This window comes from Camelina sativa, chromosome 12 (assembly GCF_030686135.1).
Source record: "Camelina sativa cultivar CO46 ecotype springtype chromosome 12, ASM3068613v1".
NCBI lineage: Eukaryota > Viridiplantae > Streptophyta > Magnoliopsida > Brassicales > Brassicaceae > Camelina > Camelina sativa.
The window spans coordinates 17,423,382-17,437,494 of record NC_141891.1 but is presented as its reverse complement, the minus strand read 5'-3'; the positions used below and the strand labels follow the sequence as shown (position 1 = coordinate 17,437,494).

The following is a 14,113-nucleotide window of genomic DNA, read 5'->3' as shown; positions in this document are numbered from 1 at the left end:
TCCTATGATATACAGGGATGATGCAATAAACTGTGAATTCTGAAAACTACAAATATTTTCATTTATTTTATTTGAAAAGACTATAGTTTTATCTATTTTAAAACATATAAGATTAACGTGTAGAATTTTTCTTTTCAATAGTTTAAAAAATTTCAGTTTCATTTTCTAAATAATATTTATCTAACGTTTTAAAGAAAAAAAAATACAAATGTGGCCGAAAGAAAAAGAAAAAAAAAAGCAATCCAAAATACTAGTGTAGTTGATTGTAATTTTAAAAATAATTTCCTTTTAGAATTGCTACTGAAAAAAACTTATAAATAAAAGAAAAGGAATATACAACAGGCCTTAGTTGCAATTTTTGAAAGAAGTCGTATTCGATAAAGCAAAGATGTCAAACGATTTTTAATTTTTTGGATTAATGAAGATTCCTTATAAGATATGGGCAAAAAAAAAGGTCACAAGATTGAAATATGGAAACGTAGTCCTAAGTCCTAACGACACTAGGACGTGGATGAAACTCGCTATAAATATTGCGGAAATAATCGAAGTTTGTATAGCAATCAAACATCATAATCTCTTCTTCCAAATTCGTAACCCAATTAGTGCTCTCCGATAATAACCACAACCATAATCATCATCATCATGTCTTTGTTTTGAAGAGCCGCTTTAGTCGTTTTGTGTTGCATGTTTGTGTTGACTCCATCTTTTACTACAGCAGCAACAGTACAAGGACTTCATGCTAGATGTGAATCTCACAGCTTCAAAAACGGAAAAACCTTTAGCTCCTGCACGGATCTTCCGGTGTTAGACTCGTTTCTACACTTCAGCTATGCTCGAGAAACCGGAGCTCTTGAAGTTGCTTACCGTCACGCCAATCTAGAGTCTTCTAGTTGGATCGCTTGGGCCATTAACCCGACGAAAAAAGGCATGCTAGGTGCTCAAGCTATTGTGGCTTACCGTAACTCAACTTCTGGCGTTATGCGTGCATATACTTCCTCCATTAATAGCTACGCTCCTAGGCTTCAAGAATCTCCTCTTAGCATCCAAGTGACACAAGTATCTGCTGAATATATTGATAGGGAGATGACGATATATGCAAATTTATTGTTGTCTCCTAACACAACCGTCGTGAATCACTTATGGCAAGATGGCCCGTTGAAGGAAGGAGATACACTTGGAATGCACGCAATGAGTGGAGATCATCTCAAATCTATGGCTTCTTTGGATTTGCTTTCCGGACAAGTCACATCCACAAAATCAGTTAACGGAAACATGTTGTTGGTAAAACAAATCCATGGAGTTGTAAATGCAGTGAGTTGGGGAATTCTCATGCCAATTGGTGTTATGGCCGCAAGATATATGAAGACATACGAAATATTAGATCCTACATGGTTCTATGTGCACATAATTTGTCAAACCACCGGTTATTTTGCTGGTTTAATTGGAGGATTAGGAACAGCAATATACATGGCGAAACATACCGGGATGAGAACTACAGCGCATACAGTGATTGGGTTGCTTCTTTTTGCTTTAGGGTTTTTACAGATACTTGCACTTAAAGCAAGACCAGGCAAGGATCATAGGTTCCGAAAATATTGGAACTGGTATCATCACACTGTGGGTTACATAGTGGTTATACTAAGTGCCTACAACATTTACAAAGGCTTGTCTATTTTACGACCCGGAAGCGGCTGGAAGATCGCCTACACCACAATAATATGTGCCATTGCAACATTTGCGATTGTAATGGAGATTTTGCAGTTCAAGAAGAGATGGGGAAGCTTGTTCTGCAAGAAAGAGAAAGGTGTTAAAGCTGATCCAACAAATTCTATTGATGTGGTCTAGTTTTTCTTTTGGTTATAACTTACAAGGATGTTTTAAAATTGTCCTAGTTATTATCATTCGTCTGGTCTTCTTCTTCTCTGTAACATTCTAGGCTTGTTTAGTCATTCTTCGTTTTTACTTGTAGAAGATGAATTACTATTTTGATTAAATAAAAGTTCTTTCAGTCACCAAAAAAAAAAAAAAAAAAACAAAAACACTATATAATATTTTCTAGACCAAACTGAACGTATATATATATAACTGGCCATTATCTTTTTTCTTCGCCTTTTGCCTCTGATTGTTTGATTGGAGTTTGTAATGGTATAACTTTATTGCGCTTGTCTTATGGGCAGCCGAAGTGACACCGCTGGTACTCTTCAAGTCCACCTGTTTCTGCAATGTGGGTTCAATGGTTCACTCATGCCTAACTTAGAGCTCTTAGGCCCTGTTCGGGAGGCAGTCGCTGCGACAGCAGCCCAGTCACTATTCCATCTAGTTATTTATTGCTCTTACACCGCTGGTATACTCTTTAAGTAATTTGGCATGTCAGGTTCTAAATCAGTGAAATCTAAGTCATATTGTTTGGAATATTGTAAAATTTCTACCTAAAATATAAGTTTCATTAAGAAAACAAATGATTTCATAAAATTCGTGAATTTAGTTATTTTGCAGAATAACGTTAGTGCAGCAGTTTTGGCGATGGAAAACCCACAAGAATGGCCAAAATATCGTTCAACACTGGTTAAGATACAGAGAGTTCTGAGGAATATGAAGAGAGTCACGTTTCATCTATCAACCCCCAAGGCTAATACTGTGGCCCGAGACATTGCGTGCAGTGTTACCCGGGACGGTAGGTTACAGTTGTATTTAGCTCTGGGTGGACCATAGTGGCTTCACGACCGTTTAAAGCTGGATTGTCGTGGTTGACTGGTTCCTTTATTTTTCATACCGTAAACATGATGTTGCTTTGTGCTTATTGCTTTTCCTTGTTGAACACTATGGTTTATTCTATTTAAAGACGATCAAAAAATATATATATATATATATATATATATATATTTTGAAAACTTTTGATCTACGAACGTTTGAAAATTCTTTTGCACAAGAAGTTTTAGATTTGAAGAATCTTTTGTATGGACCTTCAGAACTGTAATCATCGGTTAGAAGATGGAAATTACCAATTCATATCTAGGCCTGGCCATTTGGGTGTTCGGGTCGGGTTCAGGTTCGGGTAATTCGGGTTTGAATTTTTTGGTTTACTAATATAAGATCCGAGCAGGTGTTCATATAATTTCGGGTCGGGTCAGGTTCGGTTTCTATCGGGTTCGGAATATTTGGGTATCGACTTTAAGAAACCTGTAATATATCCAAAGTACCCACAAAAATCTGAAATGTACCTACAAAATCCAAAAAAATTGAAATATAATTAATTGTACAAACAGTTGTATAATCTAACAAACTCAATAAGAAACAATGAACAAAATCTTAAACAAATAAAACTGAGCATACCATAAAATCTTAAACAAATGAAACTGAGCATACCATGTTTCGCAAAAAAATTCAAACACATACCATATCTGGCAAACTGATTTCCGCAAATCTGCATATGTGATACAGTAATATTTTATATAAATATATTCGGATATAAACAGATACTCACGAATTCTCGGGTTCGGTTCGGGTAATACCCAATACCCGTGGTTACTTGAAAACAAAAACCGATTGGTTATTTATACAGAATCGGTTCGGGTTGGGTTCAGGTATTTTCTAGTCGGGTTTGGGGCGGTTCCTCGGGTTCGGTTTATTTGCCCAGGCAATCATATCTATAAGTTAGAAGATGACATTAATTATCCAAAGAGGCGACGACTTATGCAGACATGATTTATTTCACCATTGAGAATATAAAGTCGAATACAGCGACACAATTGAGTAATTCAAAATTCTAATTAGAAAACAAATTTATTATGGCCATGAATTTGGGGTTTTATATCGACAACAAAAAAAAACAAAAAAACAAAAAAAAACAAAAAACCAGTAACGATAACCGCTTTCATCTTTGCTAGAGGCGACGAAATTATAATTTATTTATCTAACACTTAGTTCATCCAACTCGCAACTTGCATGCAAAATAAATAAAAAAAAAAAAAATGCATACAAAATAAAGGTTTCGACCAAGTGTTAATGTGTTATTATTACTAGATAAATACCTGCATTGCACTTTAATTAATTTATTTTATTTAAAGTTAATTTTTTTTGTTATAAATTATTATAGAGAACTTCGATTAGAAACTTATCATTAGAACAACAGAAACGTTTATCAAAGTTTGAAGAGTAACTAAGATTATTATTCTCACATAATTATGTGCGTTTCACTCCATCATTCTTAAAAACTAAATATCAAACATTGTAACATAGTCTTGAATTTCTTGATAGTATTTGTCTCAAGACAATATCACAACACAATACAACATCAAATAAAATATGTTTGTTTAAGATTTTTAAAATAGACAATAAAATAAAAAATATTATTGAACAAGAAAACACCAAAAAAAAGTATCATCTCATTTGGTTGGTGTTGCCTTGTATCATCTTGTTCATAGATATTATATTGCAACGTCTTCATGTTTTTAAAATGATGTATTGGGTTTAGAACTTGATTGGTTATACCTCTCCAAACTTCTCAAAATCGTTATATTTCAAAAACTTATTTCCGTAAGCATTTGCGGTTGTAGATAAACATGTGGTACATACAAAAATATGAAGGAAAATCACATAAAATAAATAAAACTATATAAATACTTTTTACTAATAATTCCTTATTATATATATTTGCAGATTCTACTGAAATATATATTGTTGTAGATTATATCAAACCCCATCTGTATATATATATATATATATATATATATATGATAATTATCAAACAGTAATACTTCCTTAGCTTTAATCTCCCAATATGAATAAATTATTTGTGTTTAAATTCATAATTTATTTGTTTAATTTTAATTAACTATTTAATGATTATTTGAAACTTAGTTTATAGTTTTCCACTATAATAATATTTATTATATTTTCATAAATATTGTTTTTTGTGTTTTTATATTTCTATAAATATATATTACATTTACTTTAATATATTTTTTGTTTAAACTTTGTCGTATCCGCTAGTCATTCAGTTTTAAATCTTCTGGAAATGGCACATTTTCAACTGTTCTAATAAGGCTTGAAACCTTAAGTACGGCATGTTTCCATAAACTCTTGCAACTACAATTGTTGCGGTTAAACCCGTGAAACCATAAACTTTAAAATTACACCATATTGGGTTTTATTTTTTATTTATTTGTTAAATTACAGCTGGATAAATACTGATTTTAAGTGCTAAATAAAATGTGATGTGTATTAATCATTATAATGTTCTTGATTACAGATTTTAATTGATATGGCACCTCTTAAAAAATCTGATATGTCATTCCAGGAAAAAATCTCCTCCTCTTTTTTTTTTTTTTTTAATACATAATCTTTTTCTTTTATTTCTTGTATTGTATTGATTAAGCAAAAGCAAAACTTAGTAAAACTTTACTTACTAATAATCTTTTTCATTTTCAACCAACATTCGAAAACACAAATCTTAAATTGTCCATTATTAATGAACAATATTATTTAATTGCCATTAATAATACTAATTATATTAACAAAATCAGCAATATTTTGTAGCCTTGCTTCATTCTTCGTCGGAAGACCTTGGTATCCATAATCCGGTGGCGGTGGAGGCGGTATATAACCATAAGGTCTATACACATGCTGACTCGGAATAGCACACGTTGGCGCCTGGTGGTAACCGTGACCAGACTGAAGATGTGCCCCATTGAACCGGTACGAGAAAGTCAAATGACCTTTCAGTTTCTTCGACGTAGTTTTCACCTGATACGTCACAAACCTCATGCCATGGTTGTTACTATTACCACTAGTAGACTGCGTATGTAAGCGCAAGAGATCAAGTAGCGAGACTTCAATACTACCAATATCTTTATCACCGAGGATTCGTTTGGAGAACAATCTCACGACGAGTGTCAAACGACCTTCAAGGGCTAATCTCTCGTTGACGAAAAATTTGATAGCGTGATTCCAATTGGGGTTGGATCCACCAGAGCGATCAACAGCAGTTTTCATCTTCTGTTTCTTTTGGTGTTTGTTGCCTTCAAGGGTTATGACGGCGTAAACGTTCATCTTTGTGATGTAGTTGACATGCTTAAGATCACTTGCGGAGTTGATGTTAAGCTCTAAGGTGAGATTTGCCATGGCTTCGAGCTTCCACGCAAAGACGATATTAGTTAATCAGACTTTAGTTTATAAAGAAGTTCCACTGTTTTTTTTTGTAAATTTGACTACTTCCCCTTCAGGGATACTGTTCCTATATCTATGGGTTGCAGAATTAACAACTAACGTAACAAACGTAGAAAGACTAAATAAAAAAATGAAATAGAAAACGGAAAATAAACACGTTAAAAGGACTTGGTCAATTCTACTTCCAACTTTTTTGGGGATGTGATTATGTGAAAAGCATAAGAATGAAACATTTTTGCGTAATGGAACATATACTTAACTGATTTATTAAAAAAAAACAGAATATCAAATATAATTGTTTCCGCTATTCTCGGATTAAGTTATTTATAAATCAATCATTTTAGTAGATTAAAAAAAAATCCAATTTCTAGTAGTATGATACGCTAATGGACCAGCTATGATCGCGCTTCATAGATACAAAAATCGCATTTTCCAACATCCAAATGATTAAAATTAATGGTCATGATTTTGTTTCATAGACGGTCAGAATTTATCAGCGAAATCTGACTCGGGCAATGTAGATCCGTGTTTTTATCTGTTTACAGTGAAGACTGAATGACATTTTTACATTTTAAGCATATGGCTATAATATTAACTAGGTAGAGGACCCGAAGATAATTTTTTTTTTTTTTTTGTATTTGTTATATAATTTATTTGAATTATTTGTTTTGCCAATTTTTTAATGGTAGCTTGAATTTTGTCCTCCTGTAAAGATTTGGTATAATAAAAATATAAGTATTACAAAAAATTAGAAAATATATAAATGTAAACAGTAAACATATATATTGCAATTGAAAATAGAATAGTTGACAAATACAAAAGTCTTATGCTATATATAAATAATAATGAAAATAATATTAGTTAATCTCTAATTTCAAAACGCTAGAAAAAGTTTAGTATATATAATTGGGGAATTTTAAAACAATCACATTATCAATAATAGCATATATCAAGATCATTTCAATTGTTTCACATGTGATAGCTGAATATTGTTTCCACTGTCGGATGATCTTCACCTTGATCTTCCACATATTTAGAAAGGTTTCAAGTCACAATTATTGTTGAAAGAAGCCACTCTGTCTTTTAATCTCTCATGGCTTCTTTCAACAATGTTTGTGACTTGAAACCTTTCAAAAATATGTAGAAGATCAAGGTGAAGATCATCCTAATGTGGAAAAAATATATTTGCGTCAACTGAGATTTTGTTTGCGTAGTGAACTGGTGGTTTTGATGGTGACTGGAAAAATATATATATAAGGGTAATAATTTCTATTAGCGTTTTATTTTTAATTTTTTTCAAAACTTCACTTCCCTTCAATTAAGCAATTAGAAAAATATAAAATACTTGATTTCGGATTTTTTTGGGAGATATGATTACGTAAATCAAGTTGAATGGTTTCTGTAAATATATTAATACCTTTTATATTTGTGTTATAGTTGATTTCGGATTATTTGATTTGATTCTAACTTTTTTATGCAAATCAAGGATTAAGTGTGGTGTATATGATTCTTTTTCGGGTTAGAGTATCTCTGTTTTATATTTATCAATGTGGTAAATTTATTTTGAAACTGAAATCACTTTTGTCATATCTTGTAAACAACTATAATTATTGATAATCTTGTAAACAACTATAATCAAGGATATTGTTTGATTCGCCAACTATAATTGCAGTGATCCAGCCATATATTTGGAAATATTAAATTTATTTCACTGGTAAGATTTATTTACTTATAAAATATAGAGCATTAAACAGATTACTGAGGTGATGAATATTCAGTTTTTCTTATACCTTTATTTTTGTTATCTTAAACTAAAAACGAATAATTGTTATATTTCTTGTTTAAATATTAAATCTTTAATATTAATAGATATCTAAATTCTGGTAAAGTCTAGTAAATCGTGAACTATAAATTCTAGTAATTTTAAATAACAGTTTTCTATTTACCATTAGTTGATTAAAACAGGTAAACAATCTGTTAAGTAATGTGTTGTGATCCTTGTTTGTCTTTTTTTTCACAAAATCATTATGCTGAAATTTAATATTTCGTAATATATGAATCGTTAGACCCAAAAAAACTATATTATTACACAAAATTTACATCATTATATATGGATTTTATGTTAACAAACCGCTATATATGCGATATAAAATATATGATTCGTTTGAATCTAATAGTTATATTATTAAACCCGATCAGTATTAAATTTATGATTCATTATATCCATAAAAATGATATTATTAAACCCGATCAGGTATTTTTAGGGATTTAAATTATAAAAATGAATATAAAATATAATGACAGAAAGCTATAATTAAGTTGGTGTTTTGAGGGTTGTTTGATAAAAAGTGTTATGAGCTCTGTAACGCTGGCACGTCATATTTTTTTGCAAGTGTGCTTCTCTATTAATATATAGGAGATAGCTTCGAGATGAATGACATGGACATGTGATATTTTACAAAAATATGTTATGTTTTGTGCTTATGGTTTGTTGTTTTGTAGGGATTGAGGGGGAAAACGAGGTATTTCTCCCCCAAGAAGTATCATATCTCGCCGGATAGGACTCGAATTTTGGCCATGAGCTACATATCCCCATCTACATATCCCCCCCCCCCTCCAATCAAAAGTTCTATACTTATATCACCCTGAGCCTGAATTGCGTTGGTTTAGCTGGTGAACCACAGACCAAACCATATAAACCCGGAATTAAACCAATAAAAACTTGATTCCTTACCCAGTTACGACCCATGAACCCACAAATCCCCAATTTTCAACACGAACTCTAAAATCGAGCATTGGCATTGTTCTTCTTCTTTCTTCATTTTTGGGTTCCCATTACCGAATTCGAGCTTCAGAATGAGCAAGTTATCAACAGTGTCGACCGGATCATCCAGTTCTCGTGCGAGAGGAATAGTGTTCGATGTGCCAAAGAGATGTTGGTGTGGGGAAGCAGTTGTAGCTTTTATCTCGAAATCTGATCTCAATCCTTACCGGAGATACTACCGTTGTAGTTTTGCTACAAAAAATAAGGTAAAAGTTATGGTTTTATCCTCTTATTTCATGGTTTTGGTTCTAATAATTGTGATATTGGTAGCTTCGGAATGATTAACACACGTTCAAGTGGGTCGATGAAGCTTTGCTAAATGAGGTAGATGCATTGGCTACGAAGAATGCTAGACTTGAGCAACAGCTGAAAGAGCTTAGGAAAGAGAGGTTGGAGTTTGAGAAGATAGAGAAGGAGGTCTTGGAGAAGGTTGAAGATGGTTTAGGTGAAGCCAAATCATGAAATAAGAAGATGATGAGTGTTATATTGATAGTCTTTATGGTCATGATTGGACTAAGTAAAGTAGTTGGTTGAAGAGTCTGTATGGTCATGTTTGTTTGTTTGTGATTTAAGATAATGTGTATTTGAAACCTTTTATGCCAAACATGAAGCTCCATTTGTGTTAAACATGAAGCTATGCATTCATACAAAAGAGATAGGGAGTAGAGTAAAGAGATGAAATTTAATGTCATGAAGGTTCACCATTTCAAACGAAATAGATCATACAAAAGAGATAGGAAAGGCAAGAGTTTATGTGGTCGAAAATACAACATAGGCAACCACAAAATTCACCTTTTGAGACAAAAGACACTAAGCGATCTAGGGGAAGAAAAGAGTTCATTTGGTCGAAAATACGATCTAGGCAACCACAAAATTAGCACCCTAGTTATAAGTAGCTACTTGATCAAGCTTGAGTGAGTGAATCTTGATTTTGTTCAGGTTGAGAAGGCTGTCGAGAAGGCTGCAAAAAAACATGGCATGAGAGTTAGTAACCAAAAGAAAAGTTAGAAACTGAAACCATCAAAACAATGCATCATACCTTGGCAAACTCAGACTTATGAAACTAGAGTTATGGTTATTGATGGAAGGAAATAATAAGTGAGTAGCAAGTTTAAATTATTTTTTGTCATTTATGAATTGAAAAAGCATAAAATTCGACGCATTGATTTCAATAGTTATGAAAATAAAGATTTCGATGAATTTACAAAAATACATGTAATAAATGTACTTTCTGTATCATATAAATTCAAAAGAAAGGACCATTTCTTGCAGGGGCCATATACGTTTTTACTTGACACCATAGATTCTATGGTAGGATTGAGGACATTTGATGTTTTTAGTGTATTTAAAATTTTAGAAAAATATGAGGCTAGTAAATTAATAGTTGAGTATAAAATTATGATAAGGGCAAAAATGTGGCCCAACTACATGTAGGGTACATTTTTAAGAAGTTGAAGACATACAAAAGTGTTGATAATAAACACAAAAGACAAGAAGAAGAAGAAGCTTTTTCTCTCTTCTCTCACTAAAATCTTTCAGAGAGAGAAAGCTTCCGTTTATGCTTTCCGACGAATATATATCGTCGGTTTCTTTTGTCTCCGGCTTTGTCCGGTCTATCTTTCTCGCCTAAGTGCGAGCTTTTGTTTTTTTGTTTTGTTTCTCCTTTTGCAGAATCCGATAGACCTCTTTTCCTTTTGAAGAGGTAGCTGAGAACTGTTCAGAGATTCTGGATTTTCGGATTGCTCGATTCCATTCACAAGGAGAGTAAATCCTCATACCATTGGTAGCCGTTATCGGCTTTGGATGATGGTTTCTTCTTAGATTTGTGAATCGTGATGGGAGGAATTCGTGGCTGGTGAAGAACAAATTAGGAGAGCGGAGTTTTGCGACTAATTTGGCATCTCATCTTCTTGCGTCTTCCGGAGTTAAATAGATCTGACGACTTTAGAGCCTCTGTTTCTTCATTCTCGGAACAAACTGCCAGCCCCGTCTCAGAAAAAAAAATTGTCCCTAGGAATACAATTGTTTTAAGACTCTTTTCAACATAATTTTTTTTTGTTTTTTTTTCTGGTCCCCATTAGCTTAATGATTTTTTTAAAAAAAAACTTTGTCCCATGGCCATTGTCCCTCTTGCCATGAGTATGAGCCGGGGCTGCAAACTGCAAAAGGTTTATGATGGAATTCCAAGTAAGAAGCTGGAATACGATAGAATCCCATGGAAAAGAGCATGATTTTCTCATCGGAAAACTTTTAGATCTAATCGGCGATTCTGCTCTGGTGGAAAGGCAGTGAAGAGTCGGTTGTTTCCACCCCAACTTTGCGCAATAACACGTGTCTAAACACATGTCCCTTTCTAAACCTAATATTTGTGTTTTGCTGTAAAACTTGTAATGGGTTTACGTTTGGGCCTTTGTACTTTGAGTTGTTGGGCTCTGTTTTCATCATGTATTCTCTTTATAAGAATTAATAATAGAACTGTCGACAAAAAAAAAAAAAAAAAAAAACAAAAGTGTTGATAATGATATATATCTTCAGACGTAGGCACGTAGCAATATGACAGTTTGCAATATTTTTCGGCTCATTTATTCTTATGGTTTCAACATATTAGGATGATGCGTATTTTCTATTATTCAAATAACTAAATGGACTTTGGTAAAAAAAACCTCTTTGGCAACAAATTGATATGTAGTAGGTAAACAATTTTTTTATTTTTATTTTTATTTTTGTCATTTATCAATGGGTGAATTAGCTGTATGACCAAAACAATAAAACTATAGAAGTATATAACATACTATTTGAAAAAATTAGGAAACTAAGATAGAGGGTAACTAAAATTACCATTTTAGGGTTGTGGTTGTCATAGGAATGGAAGGCTGGCTGGAGGTAGGGTGGCCGGAAAAGTACAGTGGTGGTGGTTGGAGGTGGAGTGGTGGCCGGCGGTTAGTGGGAGGTCGGCCGGAGGTTGGCCGGAGGTCAGTCGAAGGTTGGCCGGAGGTCGGCCAGAGGTTGGCCGGAGGTCAGTTCACCGGAAGTCGGTCGGAGGTTCACCGGAGATTCGCCAGAAATAGGCCGGAGGTCGGCCGGAGGTTCGCCGGAGATTCGCTGGAGGTAGACCGGAGGTGCGCCGGAGGTCAGAGGTGGCGGTGACCGGAAGTGGTGGCTGGAGGAAATCTAAACCCTAGAGGTTACATTGGGAACTCTAGTGGAAATGGGAACCCTAGTGGAAATGGTGGCTAAGAGGTGGTGGTGATGGTGGTGGTAGGGGGTAAAGGTGGTGGCTGAAGGTGATGATAAAGGGATAGATAGGATTGGTGGTGGAAGGGTAAGATAGTATATATTGTAGTTTATATACACTATATCATAGTTATATAGTTAGAGTAGTTATGGATTTAATTTTAGTTTTTTTCTTAGTTAGTTTTGCCAATTTTCCTTTATCAAGTTTTCCCTATATTCTCTCACTTTTTTTAATACATGCCAATAAAAATGTAAATAAAACAAAATATAGAAGACACCATAATTATTTTTAAAAATTGTTTAGAGAAAACAAATTAATCATCAAAGCAGTTTGCGACATCAGACACTATATCTCCCATCACCAGCCCACCCAAAAGCCCAGCTCCCAATCCAATTCCAATTCCAAGGCCAGTCTCCTTCGGGTGCTGCTGATACGACGAACTTGCGTATCCATATCCCACCGGTGACGGCGACGCATAACCGTACCGTCCATATCCTTGGTGGCTAGCTGGTGGTGGCGCGTATAGTCCGTGGCTCTTAGATTTACCAGCTTCCTCCGTCTCCACAGCACAGTAGGATATTGGAAGAGGATCATTGCTTGATCGGGAAGCAAAAGGATGTTTTAGAAAATCGCGCGTCTGAGACAACTTAGGAAACTCAATTGGCGATTCTGGTGGATGTGAGATTTGAGACGGTGGTGGATAAGCTGCCTTGTCTACAGAACGCTGGTTAGTGATCGCCGGTAAATCCGGTTTAAACCGGTATGAGAAAGTTAAAGTGCCGGACCGTGTACCTGACGGAGTTCTCACCTGATAAATCATCAGTTTCATCTCTTGACTATTACCAGCATCGTAAGTTGGCGGCTTAACTGAATTCAAAAGTTCAAGTAACGGGATGCTAACTCTTCCGATTTCTATGTTGCCTAGGGATCGACGAGATACCAGTCTCATGACGAGTGTCAAGCGATCATCATACACCAAACTCTCATTGACCGAAAATTTGAATGGGTGATACCAAACCGGGTTAGATCCACGGGAGCGATCGACATTGGTTTTTGCCTTCTGTTTCTTTCGGGAATTTTTGTCATGAATGGTGATGTTGACGTAAACATTCATCTTTGTGATGAAATTGACATTTACAAGGTTGCTTGCAGATTTAATGTTGAGTTCTAGAGTTAGATTTGTCATGACTATAATGAGAACTTAGCTGTTAACTTTGTAAGTTCAACTTATATATAATGTAAAACCAAAACGATAAGATAAACTACATATAGGAAATTAAATAATATAATCTTAGAATTATGTAAATGGGAGATAAAAATTAGTCTTCAAAAAGCCAAAAAAATTTAAGAAATACAGTGCATCACAATGAACTATTAAAAGTTGAAAAACCATCTTATACCATGTGGAAAAAAAATCATTTTATACCATTTGTATATAATTTTCATTACTACATGTAGTAGATATAACTACCTGTATGGAAGTATTAAAATATGATTTTAACAAAAAAAACAAAAAAAAAGTATTAAAATATGACTCATCAGGAAAAATTTATTAGTTTCAATGAAACTTTACATTTTATTATGTCAAAAAAGAAAATTTGATATATAAATTAAATGAATAAATTTAAAAATCAGATACAGCTAGACAGGCAATAATGAAAATTGGTTAAGTTTAGGGGAGTCTTAAATTCTAACACATCTCTATATATCTTGATATTGGTTAAATTTGTTAAACTCAATGAAGGTGATTGGTTGGGCTGTAAAACCTTTGACAGTTTTTAAAGCCTATTAGGACAGTTGTCATATTAAAACCTAAAACTTTTAGGTCCCTAAATATAGATATTTTTGTTGATGATTTGTTTTCATTTTAACCAAATAATTATTTT

The 14,113-nt window shown here is 33.7% G+C and overlaps 2 protein-coding genes and 2 pseudogenes across 2 annotated transcripts; 2 read left to right on the top strand and 2 right to left on the bottom strand.

Moving 5' to 3' along the window:
* Nucleotides 1–642: 642 nt before the first annotated feature.
* LOC104732066 (cytochrome b561 and DOMON domain-containing protein At3g59070-like) lies at nucleotides 643–1,845 on the top strand (annotated as a pseudogene).
* Nucleotides 1,846–5,406: 3,561 nt separating this feature from the next.
* On the bottom strand, nucleotides 5,407–6,126 carry LOC104733619 (protein SRC2-like). Its single transcript, XM_010453189.2, has one exon. The coding sequence runs from the start codon at nucleotides 6,121–6,123 to the stop codon at nucleotides 5,485–5,487; it is 639 nt and encodes a 212-aa protein (XP_010451491.2). The 5' UTR covers nucleotides 6,124–6,126; the 3' UTR covers nucleotides 5,407–5,484.
* A 2,898-nt stretch (nucleotides 6,127–9,024) lies between these two features.
* Nucleotides 9,025–9,454, top strand: LOC104733618 (uncharacterized protein At4g04775 pseudogene; annotated as a pseudogene).
* Nucleotides 9,455–12,422: 2,968 nt separating this feature from the next.
* On the bottom strand, nucleotides 12,423–13,599 carry LOC104733617 (protein SRC2 homolog). The gene has a single exon (XM_010453187.2). It carries the CDS (start codon nucleotides 13,411–13,413, stop codon nucleotides 12,541–12,543), a length of 873 nt encoding a protein of 290 aa, XP_010451489.2. The 5' UTR covers nucleotides 13,414–13,599; the 3' UTR covers nucleotides 12,423–12,540.
* Nucleotides 13,600–14,113: the final 514 nt, after the last annotated feature.

Bases quoted from the DNA above. Each gene is read 5' to 3' on its own strand.
- LOC104733619 (XM_010453189.2), bottom strand. From the start codon at position 6,123: ATGGCAAATCTCACCTTAGAGCTTAACATCAACTCCGCAAGTGATCTT.
- LOC104733617 (XM_010453187.2), bottom strand. From the start codon at position 13,413: ATGACAAATCTAACTCTAGAACTCAACATTAAATCTGCAAGCAACCTT.